The sequence below is a fragment of the Prionailurus bengalensis genome, chromosome A2 (assembly GCF_016509475.1).
Source record: "Prionailurus bengalensis isolate Pbe53 chromosome A2, Fcat_Pben_1.1_paternal_pri, whole genome shotgun sequence".
Classification (NCBI taxonomy): domain Eukaryota; kingdom Metazoa; phylum Chordata; class Mammalia; order Carnivora; family Felidae; genus Prionailurus; species Prionailurus bengalensis.
This window is the reverse complement of record NC_057348.1, coordinates 25,079,257-25,105,510: the sequence shown is the minus strand read 5'-3', so window position 1 is coordinate 25,105,510 and position 26,254 is coordinate 25,079,257. Positions and strand designations below refer to the sequence as shown.

Here is a 26,254-nt window from a genome sequence, read left to right as displayed (position 1 = left end):
TAATCATGACAGAGGCTAGATGACCACAAAGCCTAAAATATTTACCATCTGGCCCCTTATACCAAGCTGTAAGGCATTGGCTCTGAAGCCAGCCTGCTAGGTTTAAATCCTAGCCACCTTTTTTCAGTGACTTTAAGCACATTGCTCATCTTTTGCCTCATAATAGTAGCTACCTTTCAGGGCTATTAGGAGGAATAAAATGGTAGATATCTATAAGGCATTAAGGGGAGTCCCTGCAATAAATATGAGACTGTTGTTGTTGTTGTTGTTGTTGTTGTTGTTATTTCATAATGCTAGGACTTCTCAATCAGTCTGAAATTACAACTTCCTGTTAACGTAAGGATGATGAAAGCCTCCTAGAGGGGTACTAGGTGGATTAAACATGACCCTTGGGTGTGCAGTTCCCAGCACACCTTCTGTCACACAGATGGAGCCCTGCCTAAGGCTTCCCTGGTATTTTCAAACATTTGAAAGACTTTTCTGAGTCCATTAACTTATGGGCGAAAGCATCTGCTAGCACAGTCGATTCTCATCAGGTGTAGAACAAGCAAGAGCAGTGTTGTCCTGCAGTAGAGTGGTCAGTCCTTTCTCACCCTCTTGGGCTGAATTTGTGGCTAAGTGAAGGTAGTCTCAGGACAGCTACAAACATGATAAGGAAGACCCTTCTATTGCTCCCCAACCCTACCCTAGCTGCAAAAATGAAGTACAGGGAGAATGAGTGATGGTTTGCTATATGCCATGTCTATTAGAATGGAATCATTTTTGAAGGAATAAAAAGTTGTGCTGGATCATATTGATATGATAGGCACTTTCTTACATGCATATAATCTGCTTTGGTTTTTACCTATTGGGAGATAAGAATGAGGAGACTTCCCTGTCTTCCCTAGGGAAGGAATATGAAAATCTATTTAATAAAATCTCACATTAAAAATGAAATGTCATTGGGTGCTTTATTCCCTTTGTTTGTATTTCAAGCACAAGAGATGTTTTATTTTATTTTTTTTCAATATATGAAGTTTATTGTCAAATTGGTTTTCATACAACACCCAGTGCTCATCCCAAAAGGTGCCCTCCTCAATACCCATCACCCACCCTCCCCTCCCTCCCACCCCCCATCAACCCTCAGTTTGTTCTCAGTTTTTAAGAGTCTCTGATGCTTTGGCTCCACAAGAGATGTTTTAAATTGCTGTGCTAATTCATTTACGAAAATATGTGATCTCCATGCTTCTTTCTTCATTGTCTCCTTCCCTTCCCACCACCTCTCCCTTCTTTTTTTCCCTTTCCTTGTCCTCTGGAAAGATAAAGAGAGAACATTTGATAAAGGTCAGTATTCATTCATTATGAAAATTCACAGCAAACTTAGCATAGAATGGAACTCTTTCTCCTTGATAAAGGGTATCTCTCTCATGCTGTCAGCAAGCACAATTCATAATGATGAAATCTTCATAATAACCACATCAGAATCAAGAATTACCCTAGTGTACCCACTGTCTCAGCTTGTAATCAATAATATACAGGTGGTCCTAGCTGGTGCAATAAGACAAGAAAAACAAACAAACAAACAAAAAAACCCTGTAAGACCTAGAAAAAATGAAGCAAACTTTTTTATTCAGAAAATACTGCCAACACACAATACTCAATGCCTTTTTCTGTTTTTTTTTTAACCTTTTTAGTGAGATGCCCTCCTTCTCTGTCTTAAAACTGCATGGTGGGGGTACTGTCCACACTTGAAACAGATATCTTGTTTCTGAGCTTAGCACTGACCTTGCCCAGCTTGGTCTGGCAGCTGAGTTGTCTCTGCAGGTTGTATTCTGTCATCTCTTTGTAAAGCCCGAAAGCATCCTTGGAATTGCATTTGCTGGTTTTCAGTAGAGCTATTTACCTAGAATCTGGAAACATTTTCCCTGAGGGCTCTTTTTAGATAGCAGTAAAATGCAGCTGGAGACATACTGAGTAAATGGAAAAGAAAAATCAAATTAGGCCAAGAATTTTTTTAATCTCCTATTCTCACTGAAGCCCTCAAGGAGAAACCATAATTCATACTTTGCTCATGTGGGTCAGGCATAAAGCCTCCTCAATAGATCCAATAACCTGCAAATGTTCTGGTTTTAAAATTGTACCTGCCTGCTTTGCTACATCAGAGCCCTAAATCAGGCAGCAACAGTTTCTGGTTCAATTGTTCGTTACTCAGGAATGTCAGATTGCCAGAGAGGAGCCTGATATTTACTTCCAAATGGCTAATGCCTTAGGAAAGGAGTTTTAATTACAATCTCATGTAGCAGCGCGGCATACAGCCTGCAGAGTGGCTGGCATTTGCAGTGTGCATGTATCTCCTAACTGCGTAGGAAACGCCCATCGACTGGGTCATATGAAATGGACAGCAAAGTCAGCAAAACCTTAGAAAAGATGATACAGCAAGGGGAACAGAACTGAACCTTCCCCCATCCCGCCAAGCGTGCAATGCTCCCTGCCCCTTTTTAAAGCGGGAGAACCCAATTGGCGTTTGCCCTTCAGCTTTCCCATTCTGATACAGAATCTGTGATCCAGCACCTTTAGCCATTAAAAATCTGGCGATGAGTCTCCAGGCTCAGAGGTGCCTGCAGGATCATCTGAGACCAAGTCCTGCTGCCCTGTGAAATCCCTCACCTCCTCGTTTGCTGCAATGCAGTTTGTGCCACCAAAGGTGGTGATATCACAACTCCGGCATTTCCAGCCCGAAGCAGGAGTTTTTATAGAGAAATTCAGGGGATGCTCAAGAGGGTGTGTGTGTGTGTGTGTGTGTGTGTGTGTGTGTGTGTGTGTGTGGATTTACTTTGCTGATGATGCAGCTGTGACGTAAAAAATATTTTAAAAATCCTCTGGGCACAGATGCTCAGAAGCCAGGCCCTGGACAGGAAGCATCCTGAAGGACACTGTCACCTGGAAGCAGAAGGGCTATTGGATCTTTTTCTTCAGCCCTTAAACAATAGTAAACGTGATTCCCTCATATTGAGAGATTCATCCTTTGCATTTTGGAACTGAGCCTTCCCAGTGTTCAGAGAGTTTCCTACTGTCTGTTCAGCTTAGCATGCCAGAAAGCTGGAGAGGTCCCCGGCAGCCCTGATTCATTCTCTGTCTTGGAAAAGTATTTCACTGCTTCGAGAAATAATGAAGTGAATCCTGGCAGCATCGTGGAACTATTTTGCACTTTTTTTTTCTTTGGTCTTTTAATTATTTTTCTACTTAAATGCCCAAAAGGTTGGGTCTATTTCCAAGGGGGCTTCTGATACCTGAGATCAGCAAAGGCACAAAATGACATGAGAGTTTCTCGGCAAAATTCCAAATTCAGGCAAGATTTTTCCAAGCACCTACTATGTTCAAAACACCCTGCAGGGATGCCCTGGAGAATCTGAAGTTCTGGTTTAACCCTCGAAACTTTGAAAGCAATGGCTGAAAAAGAAAGATGAGCATCTTGAGGCTCCCTCTGGAAATGGTTGAGGTTCGCTACAACAATTGGCAAGTTTGGCTTTTTCCATCAAAATTTGGTGTCTTCATGTGCTGTCCGGCATCTACTGCAGGTCAGATGGAGCTTAGGAAGGCAAGGGTAACTGTTCTCTTTGTCTTTGTAAAATGTTTTGTCTGTCGTGTCCTTCTTTCTCACAGCTTGTCGTTTTTATGTAATTCTCATCTGCAAAGTCACTGAAATGGGTAGGCTCCCTCTCACCCATCTGCTTGGTTTGGGGTAACTTTGCAGATTTGCAAGTTTTATTTTGCATGTTTTATGTGGAGGTGATTTTCAAAACTTGTGACTATATGAATTATAAAAACCGATGCCCATGATGCAGTTTTCTCTCTGTACATTTTCTTTTGCTGGTTGTTTTTATAAGTATTCATATGTGCATTTCAAATATACTGTAGGTACAAAGATGCTTTTTAAAAGGCCTAGTAATAGAAGAAATTCCTTAAAAAATTTTTTTTTAATTTAGTGAACTAAAAAATCAAACATTCCTTGTGCTTTAGAAAAGCCATTGCATAAAAGAAATTTGGAGAGCGGCTTCAGGCAAGGTAGGAAAAACGTTTTTAAAAAGATGAAACCAGAAGCATCAAAATACAACTGCCTGACAAGGTCATTAGATGGGAAATTTGAGGCAGCTTTTCTCTACAGGAAGCATTGGGGGAAATGATTCTGAGTGGAAGCTTCTGAATTAAAAAGCTGTCAGATACTGGGTGTGAGGAGTAAGGGGCAGACCCTGTCCATTTGCTGTCTGCTCAGAGGCCGCTTTTGTTGATGTCCCCCTGCCATTTCCCCTTTCCTGGCTCCTGAGCCAGGTCACCTCCACACAGCTGGAGAGAGATGGGACACTGTTTACATTCCACAGACTGTGTGCAGCCAGCGTGGATTGGGACAGGAGTGTGTGGTGGAGTTATGTCGTCTGTAATTAACCTTGACATTTTCCTTTCTTTTTTTTTTTTTAACCCTGTAGGAGCCTAGTAATAAACGGGTCAAACCCCTTTCCAGAGTCACATCGCTAGCAAACCTCATCCCACCCGTGAAGGCCACACCGTTAAAACGCTTCAGCCAAACCCTGCAGGTAAGAGGGACACAGTGGGCTTGTGTTTGCAGAAAACCATTTGCGCAGAAGGGGACATTCCTGTCCTACCCAGAACCTCCCCTTAGATCTGAATCAGTGCTTATTTCAACAGAAGGGAGCAAGTAAGGGAACTTAAAAGGAAGAAAGATTTGTTTTCAAATTGTAAACTGGGGTCAGATGGAGTCCTTTGAGGGCTGACTTGAGGAGTCAGGTCTTTCCTCCAAGTCCTGTACCCCATCCATATGCACACTCACAGGTTTTGTCCTAAAATCTCTAAGAAAACTAGACCTGAGCTGGAGGGTAGGAGAGCCTAGTGCTTAGACTATAGCCTGGGGAGAAAAATTCAGCCCACTCCCTGTTTTCTTATGGTGCACAAGCTAAGAATAGTTTTTCCTTTTAAAATGACTGGAGCGAAAGTCAAAAGAGGAATAATATTACATGACACTAGAAAATCATATGAAATTCAAATTCAGTGTCCGTAAGTAGATTTATTGGAAAACAGACATGCCTAAATATTTATGTATTGTCTATAGTTGCTTTTGCATTGCAATGGCACAGTCGGGGAGTTGTGGCAGGGACCATATTGCACACAAGGCCCAAAATATTTACCATCTGGCCCCTGTGCGGAAAATGTTTGCTGATTCCATGCTTAGCACAAAGGCCCTGGAGGCTTAGCACAGTACCTCAGTTCTGACCGTGGCTCTGTCACTCAGAGACTTTGTTACCTTGGGCAGGTGACATAACATCTCTAGGTCTTGCTTTTATTCCTAATGGGTAAATTGGAGATGATGCCACCAGCTTCTTTAGAATAGAGTCATTGTAAATATTTATAAGATAGTACACTTAAAGTCCTTGGTATTTAGGGACACCTAGGTGGCTCAGTTGGTTAAGCATACAACTTTGGCTCAGGTCATGGTCTCATGGTTTGTGAGTTCAAGCCCTGCGTTGGGTTCTGTGCTGACAGCTCACAGCCTGGAGCCTGCTTCCAATTCTGTTTCCCTCTCTCTCTCTGCCCCTCCCCTGCTCACACACATGCTCTTGCTCTCTCTCTCTTTCTCTCTCTCTCTCAAAAAGTAAAATAAAAAATAAACATTAAAAAAAATTAAAGTCCCTAGTATTTATAAGACAGTGCATTTAAAGGGCTATTTTGCTAACAAAACTATACTAAGCCCTTTGGTAGCAATCACTAATTTACTAATTACTTGGCTAAGTAGTAGACATTAGCTACTATAATGATTCTTTGGTAAACAAGTGGCTATAGTTGTTCTTAAACTCCCAATAAAGTTTATCTTTTAAAGTGAAAACTGAGATTTTCTAAGGCCTAGGACCAAATCTGATAATCATAAAAATCCTTTTGCAGACTGAAACCAACAAAAGTCATGCCATGAAAAGGCTTACCTTGCTTAGCTGAGTAGTCTTGAGTCTGCCATTTCTTACTTGTCCTAAATACTTTTGCTTAGCCATATTTTTATCTTGGCTTTCCAAGTTATTAAGAAAATTGTGGACCAGAACCCAAGGCATATCCTATGTTGTGAAAATCTACGATTCAAGAACTGTTTTAGGTCTCCCTCACCCCTTCCTGCCATTGCTTCTGCACCGTTCAGCCAACGTGTCATGATTCTGCATAGCCCAAGCTGTTCTTGCCATTTCCCTGTGGATGCTGTCCTTATTCAGCGCTTATTTCCTGCCCTATCCATGCCCCTGTTAGCTCTCCTCAGTTTCTCCTGAATGAATGCCTTATCACCTAATTAGCTATAGGTTTGTCTCTGTTTCTCTCGGTGCTTGGGCCTCTGGGCCCTTGGTTATCCCCTGATCCCCTTTGTGGGAGAATAGAGAAGAAAAAAAAATAAGGTCATCTAGGGGAGCCAGATGAAGGGCTTTGAAGCTAGTGAAGAAAAATGTGTTTACCTTCTCTCCCCCATGACCAGTCCCTGAGCCCTCTGGCCAAGTTCATCACAGGCTTCCCCTGGAAGATTCATCACCGCCCTAGTCCTGCACATCTGGTCTTTCGCTGAGTTCTGCTTTTTGAAAATTCTTTAGTCTGTCTACTGCCATTTCACCCTTTCCTTTCCATCCAGGTGGCTGGGGCTCAAGTTCGCTCTCTAATTATTTCCTCCCTTGATTACGAGACCTCCATGTTGCCAGCCATCTCTTCCCATTGGCCCCCCTTGGACAGTCAAACCTCTTCCCTGGGAAGGTCCTCACTCATGCTGTAAGCATTGAGTGGGCCCTCATCAAGCACAAAGCTCTACATCCTGCCCTCATGTTGGTTACGTCCTGGACAGAGTTCCTTCTAGTAGATTTATGGCCATATTTGTCCCTCAAGTTGTGTTTTGTTTGGCTGTATAGTGTTTACAGCTAACTTATAAGAATCCAAACAATCCATATAAGAATTTGGAGTTCTGGCTTCTTTTAAAGAATTGAAAGGCTTGGCAGTGCTGGTCCTGTGTTGCCACATGGCAATAATGAGCTAGACCTGGGTAGCTAGCCAACTGTTACCTACAGATGTCCCCACATCTCCCAATTATCCTTCCAACACCAACCCCTTGATTCACTAGCATCACTTTGCCTGGCCTATAGACTCCATGTTTGTGCTCCTATCTAGAATATAGTTTGGTCTATGCCTCCCACCACAGCCCAGGCCTGACTGCATGTTGCTATAAGATCCGCTATTGTCATACTTTCAAAATCTTTCCTTTGGCTTCCCGGGAAACCTTTATTCCTCTTCTCCCACCTCTGTCCTACATGGATACTACACAGGGAACACTTCAGGAAATATCTGATCACCTTGAAAATTTGCATTGACCTAGAGAACTGGGACAGAAAGAAATCAAGCCATGTCTGAAATCCAACACACTGAGGCCAAACAAGGATGAGAAAGCCAGACCTGAGGGAGGAATCTGACATGTGGAAATTGGTTCCTAAAACCTCAAAGAATTTTTTTGGCAAAATAATTTTTTAATTTACTTTTTTCAAATATCATGATAAATAGCTAGCTCCAGGCTCCATTTATGGGACAGAAACAACCTGGCAGAAGCAGAACTGTTATTCACAGTGATTACGCACACGGACACAGAGAGAACTTGAGCATTGTCCTTCTGTTGTGAGTGTGTCCTTGGAGCGGGGAGGGGTCAGTGAATAGAAATATGCCCCTGAGTCTGTGAGCAGAGTTAGACAGCCATGTTTACAAGACGATCTGCAAAGCATAGAGAATGCTGTCTTGCCCCCCACATATCTCCCTGTTGGTCACCTTGGTGCATACAGTACATGTTTTGCAGAATTATTTCCAGTCCTTGCATCCCAGTAATTGCTCCGTGACTTTACTGCTTCCCTCTCCAGCTAAACTGGGATAGGGTGCTAATGTGGCCTGAAGAACAGGGAAGAGGAAGAGGCGGGGGGGAGGAGGCCCCAAAGGAGTACTCAGTAGGCCAACTTCATATCCTCTTCCATTTTGTGTGCAGGCGTCTTGATGCACATTCTAAAAGGGGAGGAACAGAGAGCAAGGAGAGTGGCATAGGGGCTGCCCCAAACCTCTCAGCATTCATTCCTTACTCACAGGCATGTATTAATGTATTCCTCTTCTCCTTCCAGAAACAACTTGAGACTGTAACTGAGCAGCTTGGTTCTCTGTCACAGTATCCCTTGTCCGTGGCACCTGGCCTCATAGAGACATATATATCCCTTTTAGTGTCCAGTTATGTCTGAGGTTGGGTTCCTTTTATTATAGGAGAAGAGATGACTTAGGGCAGAACACCCAAACACAATCCTTTCATCAATAATGGAACACTTGGCAGTCCTTCCTCTGGCTCCCCGGGAGACCACAGGTTAGCCCAGAAGGATATCAGGACAGCCCGGGGCTGGCACCCTTTTCCAAAAAGGTTAAAACCCCGACCACAAATGTGAGTGGCTCTGGCAGCAACAGTTCGACAAGACACTGCAGGACTTGTTCTCTCTTGCCTCCCCTGTGCCCCAGATGGACGGGGGGCTCGGGCCTCAACACAAAGACAGCGTTTGTGGAGGTTGAAGAGGGACAGCCGTCTGCCTGGCCTTCCGTCTGTGTCTGACTGGGAAGTTACTGCTGCTGATAGACTAGAGCACAGATGTCTGCATCCCTCTTGGCCTAAAAATCTCCTTGCTGGTCTGCTGGGGAAGAACATGCCAGCCCAGCGCTAAAGGGGCCTGCGTGCGCCCCTCCTGCTTAGTGAGGACAGTGAGCGCTGCTCAGGCAGGCGGGGGCGGGTGGCTGAGCCGTGCTTGCCCCCGGCTCCACACAGCTGCTAGACGCATTTGAGCTGGGTCCAGTGCGTGTTGTGGAATGCTGTGTTCACAACGCTGTGGTTGAGACCTACGTTCTCTCTGAACATGAGCTTCATTTCTTTTCCATTATAAGAGTATATGCTCATTGTGGAAAAATACAAAAAAGGGGAAAGAGAAAAGATTCCACTCCAAACAGCCCCTGTTAATATTTTAATAATTTCCTTCCAGTGTTATTCTAGGTATATTCACATACCTTACATACCCTGAGCCTCATTTGTTGTTAGTCACAGTGTACCCAGCATTATCTTTGTGTGATCTGTTCACTCTTGGATTGAACTCTTCTGTGGGGGACTGTGCATGGTCGGTTTCTCTAGGGTTTCTATGGGTCTTGGCCTAACATAGTTCCAAGCTATACAGATAGGGGTAGAAAGGTTTCCTCTTCATCATTGTTACAGCCTCTTGGGGGAATTGTACCTTTCATTAAAGTTCAATAACTATCTTGATTTCTTCTAATACTTCTGGTCTTAAGTTATGTCTTTTTTTTTCTTTTTTTGTTTTGTTTTGTTTTGTTTTGTTTTGTTTTTGCATTTTGCCTGCAGAATCTCTTTCTTCCATCTCTTTTATTTGCATCCCCCTCTTTGTCATTTAGCTGGATCAGAATTTTGTTATGGCTTCGGGGAAGTAATATATCACAGTTATGCTTGGAAAATGTGATCTTAATGGGCCAAGTATATATTATTCCAGTGTCTTGATGTGTCTTGTTTTACATAGCCATTCTCCTATTAATGGATATTTAGGCTGTGAATATTTTTAAATTATCAAATAACCTGTATTGAATGTCTTTTGAGGGCTTTTGTCCTATTTCTTTTAAAGTACCTTCTAATTGTGCTTTCTTTTCTGATTATATAACATCTTTTTTAAATTGAAAAATACAGAGAAACACAGAAAAGGGAGTAAAGTTCACTTATAATCCCATCTACCCATCACTAAAAAAAACTTATATTAACATTCTGGCACACACTCAGACAGTCTTTTACTATATACCTGCACGTGTTTTTTTAAAAAAACAAAATAATAATCATACTGTATATACTATTTTCTAACATGTTTTCGTCTTAACAGTATAAAATAACCTTACAGTATGAAAATACATTTTCGTGTCATTAAATATTTTTCAGACTCAATTCTTAATGAATTCATACAGTATTTCATCAAAAAGATATACCAGGTGTTGATTTACTCCTCTGTTGAACATTTAAGTTGTTTCCATTTTTCTACCATCATAGATGGCACTGCTTTAAACATCCGGATCACAAATCTTATATGTGTCTCTATTTCTTCCTTTCCTTATATAATATTCCCCAAAGTGGAATTCTGGTAAAAAAAAAAAAAATGTGAAGTCAGGGCATCTGATATCACTGGAGTAAGGCCTCTCTTCCTGATGTATACCTGTCTTGGGTGGAATTACTCCTCTGTGCATCCTGGTTCTAGACTCATAGTCACATTTGTCCCTCTCTTTTGTCAGTTTTTCTATTTTTCTATGACATCTTCACAAGATGGCCCTTCCCAGGGGTCCCATGGCTTTCCATGCAGACCAAGTTTGTCTCTTACTTTTCTTTGTATGCCTAGCACTACACGTTACTTAGGGTGTGCTCAGAAATTAGCAGTTACTATTATCACTGCATTTATTACTAGAATAGTTGGCCATTGCTTTTCCTTGGGGCTCTCCAGGAGGTGGCAGTGGGTGCTCATGTAGTAATGTTATATAATAACTGGGCTATTTCACAATAGAATATCAGCCCCTCTCCCACTTCTATCCCCTCAGGGAGGATTGTTGTGGCTTAGGAAGGGTTTTTGGTAACCACATTCCCTGGCCCTTAGATCTGAAAAGTATTTTATTTCACCCAGACGCAGCAGAAAATGGGATATATTAGTGTTCTCCATCATTCATTATCTCTACTGTGTTGTTTATTATGCTCTAGACTTGTTGGGGGAGGTCATCAGTATGCAAAAGGAGACAGGGCTCTTGAGAAGGATAAAATCTACTGGTTACAGTTGTCTAAGATACATCAGCAAGTTATAAAAAAGGAAATTCCAAACCATTGTATCCCAACTAATAATACACACCCACAATAATGTATGGTTAGAAAAAAGCTAGGAACATCATCAAATTCTTATAGTGGTTATCTCTCAGGAATGCAAGTATAAGAGATGTTGACATTTCCTTTGTTTTCTGTCTTATGTTCTCCTTTTTCTCCTTTTACATAAGAATTAGAAATCAGTAGAGAATGAATAAGCAGTCTGGGTCTATTGAGTTTTATTTGTTACGTTATGTATCTCTATCGTGCATGAATTCTTTAAATAATTGTATATTATCTTTGCAACCAGATAAAAATGGGTAAGATTTTAAAACCTTGTGTGATAAAATATACTAGAGAGAGAACTAGTAATGGACAGGTTGGGAAGAGAGGGGGGCAGGTAAAGGAAGTCTGCCTGGAAAGGGTGCAAGGATTTGTGTTGGGCCTGGAATGACTCAGAGCTGAGAGGGAGAAAGGAAGGAGGGCATTTCAGGTTTGAGGAAGGAGTGGGAGAAGAGTGGTGCCATCTAACTATGAGAAAGAAGTAGAGTACCCCAATACATGTGCTTAATTCCATGTATTCAAAACCATCATTTTCCTCTCCAAAGACCTCTTGGTCCAAGGTCATACGCTTTCTTTAATTGACAAAAAGTCTTTCGTCCTAAGTTATTTAGCAGATATGGAAACAAGCTTGGGGTGTGTGTGTGTGTGTGTGTGTGTGTGTGTGTGTGTGTGTGTTGGAGGAAGCAACCAGAAATCACACTGCCTTGCAGTCTGGATGCTAAGAAATGACGGTATTCCACATCAACAGGAGCTCCTTACTCCTGTTGGTCTTTACTGTTCCTGGAGTGATAGTTAGACCACTATCCTAGTTGACTATTGTAATCTAAAGCTTGTCATTTTTTATTTAGCAATAACAACTTCCAGTAGTTGAGTATTTACAATGAGACAGGTTCTGTGCAAAGTACTTTACATTCGTGGCTTCATTTCACCTTTTCCATAATGATGCAAGGTGGGATTTACCACCACTCATAGGGGAGGAACCTGAAGGTTGAGAAATGTGTTCTAAGTAACACGGCGTGTAAGTGCTGTCTCCGGGATCCTGTACGGTTTTCCCAGTGGCTCTCATGTAGTCAGCTTCGGTAAAAAGTCAGCTTGGTCAAGGGGGCGCCTGGGTGGCGCAGTCGGTTAAGCGTCCGACTTCAGCCAGGTCACGATATCGCGGCCCGTGAGTTCGAGTCGGGCTCTGGGCTGATGGCTCAGAGCCTGGAGCCTGTTTCTGATTCTGTGTCTCCCTCTCTCTCTGCCCCTCCCCCGTTCATGCTCTGTCTCTCTGTCCCAAAAATAAATAAACGTTGAAAAAAAAATTAAAAAAAAAAAAAGTCAGCTGGTCATAATAAAGCCTGTAGTTTGCCAGGATCTAAAAATAATGGCCAGACTTTTGGTCTGGGACATCACACCTCAGTGTTGCTACTTACTGTTTGTTTGTCTATGTGGCAGGGAGAGTCATCATTTCCATTTCAGCTTGTGGAATATTGTATCATTAACATTATTGTGCAAAAGCTGTTTTATGGTGTCTAATGAAGAGGTTGAACTGCTGCCCCAAGTCTCTGGAAGGCTTCCTAATTTTTAGTTTGCACTGAGAAAATTGTACAATATTTTCGCCACACCTGAACCGAATATTTTCTCCAACTTTTCATTAATTCTACTTGGAATCTCTCTCAGCTACAGAGTGACTTCTTGCACTGAGTCTATGGGGTTCAATATATTTTTTTTATTGTGAGTTGATTGGGTGCCTTCTTATCACGTTTTCAACGTGCATTAATCTAAACCAAATCCAAATATGATTTTATGTTTATAGCACCACTTCGAACTCCGTGTTCATGGTCTTGCACATTTGTTTACTGATTTTGTTTTTTCTTAGTTCATATCTCTTATTGAAAACCTCAAAAATAAATGTAGAGAAGTATGGAGATGAAAATTTAAACGATCCATAGCCCACCATTTAGGGGCAACATCTATTAACATGTTGTTTTTTTAAATAGAGATCTTCCTTTTCTTACTTAACTCTACATGTGAGACTTTCCCATTATCACTAAGCCTTTCTTAAAAGAATGTTTTTAACAAATATATAATATTCCATTTTATGGTTGCATTGTAATTTATTTAATTATTCCCCATTGATCACTTTAGGATGATTCCATATCTTTTGCTTTTATAGGCAACACTGTGCTGCTTTTCTCCTCCTATCAGTCATCCTAATGGAGGTCCCCCAAGGAGCCATTTGGTCCAAGTAATTCAAAGATGTGTCTGATGTTTGCTAATGAGTGAAAACACTTAAACCAGTACTAATGGTGGCAGTGCAGCCAATGGTATAATAACAGTGATAGATAACATCCATTGCCTACTGCCCACCTACCAGGTGCTTGGCTAAGCCCTTGACGTATTTCATCTTACCTAATCCTCATTGCAACTTTGTGAGGTACTCATTACTATGCCCTTTTACAGATAAGGAAACTGTGATCCAGAGAGATTAACTTTCTCAAGGTCCCTCAGCTCTTAAGTTGACTTGAAGCCATGTCTATTTTACTCCAAAGCCTGTGTTCTTAACATAAAGCCATGTTTTATAGTCAAAAGACTAGACTCTGTTCCTATTCCAACACTTACCTTGGGCCCAGTCACTAAATCCCCTGGCACTCAGATTTCTCATCTATTAAAAAGGGCAAAAATGCAAGAATCTGTCCAGTTGCCTCTCCCAAGACTAGCGTGAGGCTCAAAAGTAATGGAAGCCCCAGAACTGAGAAGTTTTATTTCTCAATTTAAGTTAATTGCTCTAATAAAGCCTTAAATGAGAGACTCCTCCAGGATGCTCTTCAAGAACATTTTCGGATCCCATCCATAACTACTGTACATTGTAGTAGCAACATACAAACCTGTTTTCCTCTGACAGTCCCACCCTAACCTCCAATGTTTGGTAATAAAAACCATCTGCTACAAAATATCAGTGCCAAATACAGAGAATTTCCCTAGCTTGAACTCTCTTTATTGGAGCATGTTATCTTTAGCTATAGAGACCTTCTGTTTTTGGAAAAGGGCGAGGGAGCACCCTGCTGAACAGGCGACAGTAACAAATCAAATCTGTTCCATCATGCCTCACCTGCTGAGTTTACATTTCCTCTGACACATGTAAAGGGTCCCTCTTTTCCCACCTGACAGACAGTCCCCATTGCACCCGTAGCATCTTTTCCACATACCCAGCTCAGGCATAAACATGAGCACCCATTTCCTAAATCTGCATTATCTGTGCTTCTAATGGCTATTGTTATCTTAGCTGCCAGTAATTATGAGCTTTAGGTTTTTGACTGGTTTGCTAAGCTGGATTCCCTCGTGGAAATTGTTACTTGTCCTGGAACATTTTTTTTCATTTCCCAGTCCCAGAAGAATCTATGTATGTGTTTCTGTTTTTATGCTATCCATCCCAATTCTGGGTCTCCTAGTCACCATGGACTGGTGTTTTTCACTCCCAGGGACATTCAGCAGTGAAGGTGTTTTGATTGTCACAATTGGGGTGAGTGCACTTCTGGCATCTAAGGGTTACAGATAGGATATTGCTAAACATCCTGCAAGATACAGGACAACCCCTCACAACAAAGAATTTTCTGGTCCAAAATGTAACTGGTGGTGAGGTTTACAATCCCTGTCAGTAGCCTGAAAGTCATTTATTTGGGCACATGCACCCCACCACACTCTGAAACTTACCTTAGGGGAAGAGGATAGGATATTGGTTAAAATTGGTGGCAGGGGCATGGGCGGGGACAAGGGGGCTCAAATAGACCAGACCTGTATAGTCATTCTGAGTTCACCACTGACCTGGGTATAAATTCTAGAGCATCATTCATTAGCTGTATGACCTTCAGGGAAGTGTTACCCTTTCTGAGCCTCTGGTTTCTTCATCTGTAAAACAGGAGTAGCAATCCTTACTTGTTGGCTATACAAGGCTCTAAAGCTGCCCTCACTGTGCCCAGCACATACAAACATGCCATTTGTTCAGTAAGCAAAATTGTTGAGATCCTACCATGTGCGTGCCAGTTGCTGAAAAGTCCATCAATGAACAGAATAGATAGATATCCTTGCCTTCAAGGAGATTACCTAAAATGGGAGGAAACAGACATGTCTGAAACAAACCAGGGCACAGCACATGGTGAAAATAGAGAAAAGTAAAGCAGGAGGAGGGGGAAAGTCACTAGAAGGGACATGGCTGTTTTCCTCTTTCAAGAGGCATCCTCTTCTTTGGGACTTTTCTCCTGTGTAGTCACATGTTCCTCCCCCAGCTCCAATCCTCTCCTCTAATTGTGCCCAGTTGTACTGAGGACTGATAGAGGTGCAGGTCATGGTGCGTGGTCTTGACCACCCACCCATGGCTTGGGCCTAGTTGGCTGTGGGCTGGCCAGCTGCTGACCACACACCTGACCAGCACTCTTTATTGCTTCTTTGGGATTCTTCTTTTCAACATCCTCCCCCTAAATGGAGTTAAAAATATCAAAATGTTTCTTTTAATCCAGCCTGACTAAAGGTGTGTATCTGAAGTTTGATTGGTCAAAGAGTCACTCAGTAATTATTCCTAAAAGTGAGTAAATGCATTCCCTCTCCTTAACTAGATTTAAAATCTTAGAAGGCCAGGGCCCATATCATTGAAACCTCCCCACAATGCATGATTTGCATGTAAGTAGCAGGTACACAGCCCTCAAGGTAGAAAGAGCTCAGGTTGTGGACTGAGGTAGATCCTGGTTTTGAATCCTTCCTGAACAAGTACCTTAGCCCCTTTGAGCCTCAGTTTCCTCATCAGTAAAATGGGAATAAACCTCCACCTTTTGGGTGGTTGTGAGGATGGGAGAGAATTCATAAGAATTGTTAAACATGGGCAGGCACAGAAAGAGTGATATATGTGAATTTTGCCCAGTCTCTTCCCCCTTTGTTCCTAAGCCCAGCAATCACTGAGGAAACACAAAACAAAGAATTCTTAACACTAGAGCTCAAGTAATACAGCTCACCTCTATCTTTTCCCCCCAAACTGCAAAGGAAGAAAATCTCCAACTCTCTAGGAAATTTTTCAAGAAATATGTGAAAATGTGCTCAGTCTTACATTCAAAACATGAAACTGAAGTTAAGGTATACAGTTGACCCTTGAACAATGCAGGGGTTAGGGACACCAATATCTCCCACATTCCACAGAGAGTTGAAAATCCATATATAACTTTTGATCCCTTAAAACTTAACTACTTTATAGCCCACTGTTGACTGGAAGCCTTACCAATGACCTAAAAGCCAATTAGCACATATTTCGTATGTTATATGTATTCTATACTATATTCTTACAATAAAGTAAGCTAGGAAAGAAAATGTTATTAAAATAATAAGAGAAAAAATACATTTACAGGACTGGACTGTATTTATCAAAAAAAATCGTGTAAGTGGACCCTCAAAGTTCAAACCCATGTTGTGTAAGCATCAACTGTGGTTGTTTTCTCTATTAGATTGATAATAATATCCTGTTGATAAGAGTACGGAAAAAGGTAATTCATATACCTTTCTGGGGACAATAAAATTGAAACAGGCTGTTTAGAGGTCAATTTGACAGTGCATATCAAATGTTAAAACGTTGATATTTCTTAAACCAAGGAATTCTACTTCAGGAATTTGCTTTACAAAAATAGCAGCACTGATGTTCACTGAAGCACTTTTTGTAATAGCCAGACACTGGAAACGATTTTAATGTCCATCGGTTGGCAGTTGATTAAATCCATGTGGTCCATCTGGACCATGGGATACTAACTCTGCACCCATTAAAAAGAGTGATTTTGGAATGATGGAAATGTTTTGGAACTACATGGAGGTGGTGTTTGTACAGCATTGTGAATGTACTAAAGACCACTGAATTGTTCACAAAAATGGCTAATTTGTGTTATGTGATTTTCACCCCCCTAAATTATTTTTTTTTTAATAATGAGTCTTATATACTAACATGGAGAGACATATTGTTGAGTAAAAAGAGAAAACATTCTGGTTTTTTGTGATTGTTGGCAAATACATTTAAGAGGTTTGGAAAGATCTAGAACAAACTTAGTAGCAGTTACTTCCAGAAAGTAGACTTGGGAAAATGAGGGGATTTGTACTTAATTTATATACTTCTCTAATGTATGAAAATTTAAAGTTAGTGTAAGTTCCTTGCAAACTGGCAGTGGGGAGGGGGAATTTGAAGTTGGGTCAGGGGTTGAAACTGTTACAAGGTGGGCGGTTGATTCAAGTGAAAGTGGAAAATGTCTTTCATTTTGAATCTTATTTTTGTGTTTTCCTCTCTTTCTGCTCTTTAATTCCTACCCCAGCTATAATCAGAAGCGAAAAGATCAGTGAGTAACCTGATGACTCACTTTGCTTGTTTTGACCTTTCCCTGCCTGTGGCTAATTGATTCTGAGTAGTGAGGATCTGCAAGCATTAGTCTGGTCACTGTTTATAAGGGCCTGTTTTCAAGAGATCACAAGGATTTGCAAGATACCTTTAGTGAACTGCGTATTTGGTGCAAGTCCTTTCTTGACCAGCATAGGGCTGGTCCAGTGATCATGAGCTCACTAATGAGCCCAGGGGCTGATGGATGCCTGTGCCAGCCTGAGGAACTCATGTTGCTACTTGCAAACAGCTAGTTTCCTGCTTCTAAAAGGTTGTGGTAATACCTTGAAGCCCCTTAGAAGTTTCTTTTTACATTTTTCATTTATTCATTTTTTTCTTGAATTACAAAAAAAAATTTATAAACTAGAATAAAAATCACCTATAATGTCATCAGGCAAAAAAAAAAAAAAAGAATTCTGTGGTGTTCCTTTTATATCTTAGCTCTTGTGCTTTTTTTCATAATTACAAACAGTATTCATGTAAAGATTTTAGTTCTGATTTTAACTTACATAGAAGGGATTTTTAGCTGTTAAAATTATCTCAGAACTGTCTAATTGGCTAGATAATATACTGTCAAGCAGATGAATTATAACTTATTTAACAATACCCTTACGTTGAATAGCTCTCATAAAATTTACTTTCTTAAATTTTATTGTTGAATCTCAAAATATTTGGAAGCTAGAATATCTTAGTGATGACAGCATATATGCCACAATCAAAATCAGTTCTTGCCCTCAGGAAGTTTTTAGGTCAGAGCAGGTGACCGGGAAGTATAACAAAATGTGATCATTGCTGTGTCAGAGATATGCCCAGATTGCCCTGGGAAAGAGTGGGACAACATTGGTAAAGGCTTTCTTAAGGGAAGAGTTTGAGTTATATCCTGAGGACACTTAGGAGTTAGCCAGCTAGTAAATGGAAGAAAAACATTCTCAGAAAAGAAGACTGTTTGAAGGATGTACAGAGGGATGGCAGAACATGATTCATTTAGGAAATGGCAGATTGCCCAGTAGGGCTGGAGAATAGAGGACTCACGGGTGAGTGGCAGGAGGTGAATCTAGATATATAGAATGTGGTTAGATTACAAGAGGCTTTCTATGCCAAACTGAGGAACTTCTCACTGAAGGCCATAGACATGTGGCCACAGCCTTGCCTTGCTAATTGAGAACGTGGTTTTGAGTGCAGAAACACCTCATTGCTTTGGCAAAGTTTAAGTGTGTTGAAATCTTCTAGGATGAAGGCTGAAGATGGTGCACTTAGCTTTCTTCTTAATCATTTGTATTTGTCATGAGAAGGCACTCTGACAGCATGTTTCAGCCACAAGCCTGAACTTTGGGTAGTTAGAACACCCTGAAGTCTACTAGAACCTCTTTGGAAAATAAAGTATGTCAGGGCAGGCATCATTTGCTCTCAAGATAGTATTTATTATGTATATTTGTTGGTACTTTTCAAGTTGACAGAATCCCAACTGAGATTAATGTAAACAGAAGGGGGAATGTATTAGCCCCTTAATCTAAAAGTGACCCTTAAAAAAAAAAATAATTAATTAATAAATAAATAAATAAATAAAAGTGACCCTTAATGGGTTCATGCACACTGGGATCCAGAGGTTTAAACAGTGTGGGTAAAGCTTGTGCCCTCCCTCCATCAGTCTCTCTCTCTCTCTCTCTCTTTCCTTCATTCTGTGTGTCCCTTTATCCTCCACAACAGCAAACAGACTTAACCACGTGAATAGAGAGAGTTGTGGCAAGAAATTCCTGCTTATGTTATCTCTTAAGTTCACAATACCAAAGGAATAAAGGCCCTTCCACTCTTTCTCCCATGTACCACTTAGCAGATTTCAGGGAATCAGGTGCTGCTCCCTGAACCGGGGTGGAGGAGTACTCTGACTGGTCAGGTCTGGGGGATCCCACCCTAACTGCACACCAGACCCAATACCCAAGGATAGCAGGCTTCTGTTCCTAGATGGAAGAGAAGAATAGGAATACTGGCCAGATGTAAAGGACATCCACTACTGTTAACCCTTGTTCTTCTGAAGAGGGGCTGTCTCCTGGAAAAAAAGAGGAGCCCGTGGCTCCCCTGAGAGCTGCCTCCGTGCATATCTCTTTGCTGTGTCCAGGTCTCACAGAACGGATACTCCCAGCACATGTGTGAAGGCAGCCCCTTTGCCCAATTTCCCTTAGCACGTAGGCTCAAGAAAATGCCCCACTTCCCAAAAGGCCTTGTGGCATTGTCCTTTCTTTCTTGCAAACATCTGATTTATGTTCTGTCAGTGACAGGAAGCTGCTCAAACGATCCACCCTAGTCCTGCCACTGCCCCCATGACAGTTTGTTTTTCTCATTGTTTAGCGTTCCATTAGCTTCCGCAGTGAGAGCCGTCCTGACATCCTCACCCCCCGACCCTGGTCCAGAAATGCCGCCCCCTCAAGCACGAAGCGGAGAGATAGCAAGCTGTGGAGTGAGACCTTCGATGTGTGCGTCAATCAGATGCTTCCGTCCAAGGAAATCAAACGTCAGGAGGTAGGCTTGGGACCCAGGAGCTGGCCCTGTGTCTGGAACAAAATGCACTATAGGCGAGAGCCAAACTGGGTCTATCTACACCACAGGCTCCGAATCAATTCTTCCTTGCATTTGTAGGAGGACAAATGGGGGTGTCAAACCTTGTAAGGAACTAAGAAACCAGCACCCAGCTGGGTGGGTGGTTCCTGCTTTAAAAAGAAACTGATGCAAAAACCTGAATTTACAAAGAAAATGAATTAGGAAGTGTCTGTTTAGGATCCTGGAGCTCACAAAGTTAATCACTGTAGGTATATTTTGATAGCAACTTCTAGAATATTTTAAGATATTTGATTGATAAAACTTTGATTCTGTTTTGTGGAAAACTTTTCTATGGAAGGCAGTTAATTTCATTACATGTGAATATTTGGTACCAATGGCCCTAAATGACTGTGGTAATATTGCCCTTTATAGGAAGCTTGTCAGGTGCCAGGCTGTGCCAAAACACTTTAAATGTGCATCATCTAGTGAAACCCTTGGAACATCTATTTCTGTGGAAAACCTGACATTGACAAAAGGAATACTTGAAAACTTTCTAGGTTTTGGACTCAGCCATTCTTTTCTAGGAATCTATCTGCCAGACACACTTGTACACAGATGAAAAGATATATATGTAAGCATATTCATCACAGTAATGTTTATAATAGTGCTAGAAGGAGCCTGAACATCTATTGCCAGGGACAGGCTAAATAATATGTCTCTGTACATGGAAGACTACGTAGCTGCAGAAACACAAGAAGTGCTGATGCGCATGTACGGATGGCTAAGTGGATAAGGCAAGGCACAAAGTAGGGTGTGTTATGTTCTTTTACCATTTATGTAAAAGAAAGGAAAAATAAATGTACGTGTGTACGTGCATATATTTGCTTGTAGAATCATAAAATATTTCTGGAAGGACACACAAGGAACTAATAACATTGTTGCTTCCTGGGAGGGAGCTGGGTGGCTGGAAGGAGGTTAGAAGGAAAGTTTTCACCACCTACCCATATGTACACTATAAAATTGGAACTATGTTGTGTTTTTTTTTTTAATGTTTATTTACTTTTGAGAGAGACAGAGTACAAGCAGGGGAGGGGCAAAGAGAGAGGGAGACAGAATCCGAAGTAGGTTCCAGGCTCCGAGCTGTCAGCACAGAGCCCAACGCGGGGCTCGAACTCACCAACCATGAGATCATGACCTGAGCCGAAGTTGGACACTTAACCGACTGAGCCACGCAGGCGCCCCAAATTTGAATTATGTTAATGTATTATCTAGTCAAAAGAAATAATAAAGCATTTAAGGGGTGCCTGGGTGGCTCAGTCAGTTAAGCATCCAACTTCAGCTCAGGTCATGATCTCATGGTTTGTGGGTTTGAGCCCCACATCAGGCTCTGTGCTGGCAGCTCGGAGCCTGGAGCCTGCTTCGGATTCTGTGTCTCCCTCTCTCTCTGCCCTTCCCCTGCTCACGCTTGGTCTCTCTCTCAAAAAACAAATAGACATTAAAATAAATAAAATGAGATGCTAGGTGAAAGCACACTTAAAAACAGGCATTTAAAAATAATACATGCACTGAAAAAAACCTGTGAAGAAACATGGCAAAATCTTAATGATGGTTAAAGATGGTATTACGGGTACATTAAAATTTTCTGCTTTTGTGTTTTGTAACACAAAAGTTTTGTAACTTTTTTGTGTTTTCCCAAGTGTCAATAGTATAAATATGTAATTTGTACGATCTGATAGAGGGAAGGAAGGAAGGAGGGACTGATTCTGCAGATCAGATTATTAAGGCACAGTGAATATAAATTCACCCATCTACAGCGTTACAGAGCTGTGATTTGAACCCAGGTCCTGTCCTACTCCAAAGCCCATGGTCTTCATGGTGACAGTGTGCTGCCCCACAGCAAACATCTGAATGTGGTGTTTCTCAGTATGGGGTTCTGGGGTTTTCCTCTCCTGGAGGCCACATTTGGAAGTCAGACAGTCAGGCCTGTGGAAGTGAGCTCTAGTAAAACAGATGTATAAGGAAATCTGAGGAAGGTCCAGATAAAGTCTAGTTAACTGCATTATGCCAATCCATTTCCTGGTCTTGGTAATGCTCTGTAATTACGGAAGATGCCACCACTGGGGGAAGCAGAGTAATACGTGCACAGGACCTCTCTACACTATTTTTACAATTTCTCCTGTGAGTCCATAATTATTTCAAAGTAAAAGGTTAACAAGATAGAGTGCCAGGAGGGCATGATATGGAGGCTTTACTGGGCCTCAGGAGGGGCCACCATGCACTGGCCTCTAGTACAGTATTCTGCCTCCACCTGCTTTACCTGAGAACAAACTCGTCTTATAGTCCACCAGCCCCAGAGATGGAGGGCACTCTCCAAGCCTGCTCACTTCTTCCCTTTAGTCTGAAAGAAATGTAGTAGTCCCCAAACCGTCACTCCTATTAAAGGACTAAACATATCACCCTTCAACAATTAATGTTTGCCAACAGTTTAGACTCCCAGATGAGTGAAAAAGTATTCTACGCATTATAGTTCTTCAATTATGATGGCTTAGCAGAGCCAAATTAGAAACGGTCCATTTACACACTCTTACACACAACTGGCTCCTAGAATTGTATTTATTGTACTGTGTAGGGCTGAAAAGTAATTTAGAATGAATTAACTCCACCAGACATTTAGAGGGATAAAATATTGGATTCTTCCTACAATTCCAGCCTCAAGACAAGTGGCTGATAAGAATAAAGCTTTCTCCTGAGATTCACCTTCTGTTGAGTAGAGCAAAGACAAATTGTGATGGCCCAGTTCATAATACTTCCATGTCCATCACTGAGAACAGACCCCGAAATCATTTATGATGGCTGCTGCGCACACGAGAGATGCAGAATCCAACTGTCATTATTTTACCTAAAATAATTCCCTCTTGCTCTGCGGCACCCGAGTTCTGTAACATGAAAGATGACTTCCTGGGTTAGAAACATATGTGAAACCTCTTTCTCCCACAAACAGGTAAGCACATTATGCAGAAGTTTTGCAAAAATTGTCCTTTATAGGTTTTAGCTACTAGATGCATTTGCTACAGGTTAATTTAAAGAATCCTTTAAAAATACTTAAGAAGTTGGTAGGTTTGGGGCTTTGGGCAACAGAACCAGTGCTGTTTGAATTTGGTCTCATAAGTGGAATGTTCAGTGGATGTGTTTTTTCTTTGCTTATAGGCAATCTTTGAGCTTTCCCAAGGAGAAGAAGACTTGATAGAGGACTTGAAATTGGCAAAAAAGGTAAATATGAATCCAGTGGTAATTTGGGCCACCTCCTTTTTTTTCTTCTTCTAGGTAATTTCACATTTCTAAGATTGTGCCGTATGAGAACTCTTTTTTGTGACTAAGACAGGCCATCAACAATTGAGAAGAAACTGAACCAACCAAGTAGGGGGGAAATGGCTCAAAACAAGAAGGTTCTCTGGACCTGGTATCTGTCAGGGTTCTCCTGTGCATGTCTCTAAGGCACCTCAAGTAATACTTGAGTTTAATCAGAAAGTGTTCACAGAGGCCTGGCTCTACATATATTTCGTTGTCTCTCATGTGGGGCCTCCTTACCCATGGAAGAGAGGGTGTGGATGTCTGAAACTGGAACTGTGTCTTAGAAATAAGGTCGTTTGAATCTCTTAAGTAGAGAAAGTGGTAAAGTGAGACAATTGCATGCTATCATATAAGCTAGGGTCTTTTATATAGAAACGTGTGTTTTAGTTACATTGTGTGCCGGAGGGGAGAGGAAACCTGTGCCTTGTAACCTGTATAGTCTTGACAACAAAGCTTTCCCAAAATCTTTCCATTTCAGTGACCCCCATGAAGGCTGAAATCCAGATTCCCTCATCTAATATTCCCAGCCTCTTTAAAGAATTAAGGGTTGGAAAGATGCCTCCCTTCTCTTATGTGTCCTTAGTCCAGATTCCTGCTGATATAAAGTGTCCTCTGTAGCATTCCTGGGAGATGGCCATCCACGCTTTGCTTGGACACAGCCAAGAAACTGAGTTTTAGGTGGGGCTGGAGGAGGAGGAAGACAGAGATGACAGAGAAGGCGTTTAACTCTGAGAGACATCTTGCTCCCCCTTCCTGTGTCAAGACCAAGGCTAAGCACCTTAAGGGTGTTTCACTGCCTTCCTTTTGCTTGTGGCGTTTCTACCTTCCTGCAGAGCCTTCCTCTCCTTTCAACCATCCGCATCCAGCTGTCCTCCGGGAACTAGCTCAAATCTCAGTTCATTCTTCACCAGTATTTACTGCTTCCTTCTCCATTCAGACAGCTCATCTTAAATCTGCTCTGAATACTCCAGCTTTAATTCTCTCACCCTCGAGGCAGTTATGATTTGATTGATTTTTGCTACTATGTGATATCTCTTCTGTTTTTAATCTTGAGCTATTTTTTAAACATATATCTAATTATCCATGTGTTTTTCTTATCTCCCAGTGAGCTTTATAAATATCCTTGGAGGCAGGGATGGTGCCATCTGAGTCTTTGTGCTCTATTACAGTGGCCTATAACTGTGTGTTCTTGTTTAATTATCATTAATCAGAGGTGATAGGATTAACAGAGATTTTGCTGTCTTGGCTTCAAAGCAATCATAAAGGATGCCACCACTTTTTCTTTCTTCCTTTACTTAGTTTAGATATGGACTAATTGAAAAAGAACCTGCTAGTAACTAATTTTGTATAAACAGATATTTTTAAGCTGCAGGATCTTCAATAAAGTAAATTTTTAAAACATCATATGAATCAAATCTTCTCTATACTTAGGATTTGTGCCCTTGCCTAAATGTAAGCTATATTAGAATAAAAAAGCTTTTTAAAAATCTGCTTTGGTTTATCAACAACCGCAAAAGGCTCAAGGCAATACTAGATTCTTATCTGTTCTAGCTACACCTGTCTGCTGCTTCCATAGCATTATGGGAGATGTTGCTTGGGGAGAGCCAGGTATTTTGTTATTATGTAGGGCCTCACAGACACAGACGCCATTTTACATTAACCACTTGCTTCCTCTGATTAAAAAAAAAAATGTTTTTAATGTTTATTTTTTTGGGAGAGTGAGAGAGAGCGCGCGTGCACACACACATACACACACACACACACACACACGTGCGCACAAGTGGGGCAGGGGCAGAGAGAGAGGGAGAGGGAGAGAGATTCCCAAGCAGGCTCTGCACCATCAGCGCAAAGCCTGAGGTGGGTCTCAAACCCACAAATCGTGAGAACATGACTTGAGCCAAAATCAAGAGTTGGATGCTTAATCAACTGAACCACAGGCGCCCCACTTCCTCTGATTTTAAACGTTTGCTTCCATCTCTTGCCTTTCTTATGCAGGCCTATCACGACCCCATGCTGAAACTCTCCATAATGACAGAGCAAGAGTTGAATCAAATTTTCGGAACACTGGACTCTCTCATTCCTCTACATGAAGGTATAATTTTGTTCACACAATGAGTCATGACTTGTGGCTTTAATTGAGTCATCTTACAAGTCATGATTATGTAATAACTTGATTAACCCAGAATCTACTTCCAGTCCTGTTCATATTTGAATGCCTAATAAAATAAGCATGCTGTTTTTTTGTTTTTTTGTTTCTTGACCAGAGCTCCTTAGTCAGCTTCGAGACGCTCGGAAGCCTGATGGCTCCACTGAACATGTTGGTCCCATCCTCGTGGGCTGGGTAAGAAGAATTCTCTGGTCTTGATTAAAAATAAATTTCAATAATGTAGATGGGAGTTTCATTTAACTAGACTTCTTTTGTTTTTAAGTTTATTTTTGAAAGAGAGAGAGAACAAGCAGAGCAGGAGCAGAGGGGGAGAGAGAGAGAGACAGAGGATCCCAAGCAGACTCCAGACTCTGAGCTGTCAGCACAAAGCCCAACACAGGGCTCAGTCTCAGGAACCGTGAGATCATGACCTTAGCTGAAATCAGCAGTTTAGACGCTTAACCGACTGAGCCACCCAGGCGCACCTTAGCTAGACTTTTCTTTGTCAGCAAATGTTGGTTTTACCTCAGAAGAAATTTAAATGGCAAATTCTTAGCAAAATTTATCATTCTGTTTAGGCTTTATCTCTTTAAAGTATGGAAACAATTTTTTCCTGATTATGAATTCATAGCATTGAAAGATAACTTGGCCTTTGGCAGTAAGTAAAGGCACATATGAAACAGTTACTAGTTTTATATCAAGTAAAGTAAAACTAGTTAACATCCAATTTAGGCCAATTACTAATAATACAATTATTACCCTTTCTACTCCAGTAGACACCACCACCAAAAAAAAAAAAAAAAAAGTGCTTTATTTAGGCTACAAAAAAAACCCCAAAAAAGTCTCATGGTAAAATGTAATTTCATAAGCA

The 26,254-nt window shown here is 41.3% G+C and overlaps 1 protein-coding gene across 4 annotated transcripts in view; it reads left to right on the top strand.

Annotated features, from left to right (window-relative positions):
- The window catches only part of ARHGEF3 (Rho guanine nucleotide exchange factor 3), a 305,003-nt gene that overhangs the window by 256,901 nt on the left and 21,848 nt on the right, over positions 1-26,254 (top strand). For 3 of the 4 annotated variants that reach the window (XM_043587701.1, XM_043587700.1, XM_043587704.1), the window contains 5 exons: positions 4,464-4,571; positions 19,698-19,868; positions 23,094-23,156; positions 25,233-25,329; positions 25,502-25,578. In XM_043587701.1, coding sequence (XP_043443636.1) covers positions 4,464-4,571; positions 19,698-19,868; positions 23,094-23,156; positions 25,233-25,329; positions 25,502-25,578 — 516 coding nt within the window. Of the gene's footprint in view, positions 1-2,912; positions 3,584-4,463; positions 4,572-19,697; positions 19,869-23,093; positions 23,157-25,232; positions 25,330-25,501; positions 25,579-26,254 lie in introns of those variants that run through there. The other variant, XM_043587703.1, reaches the window with a different exon arrangement.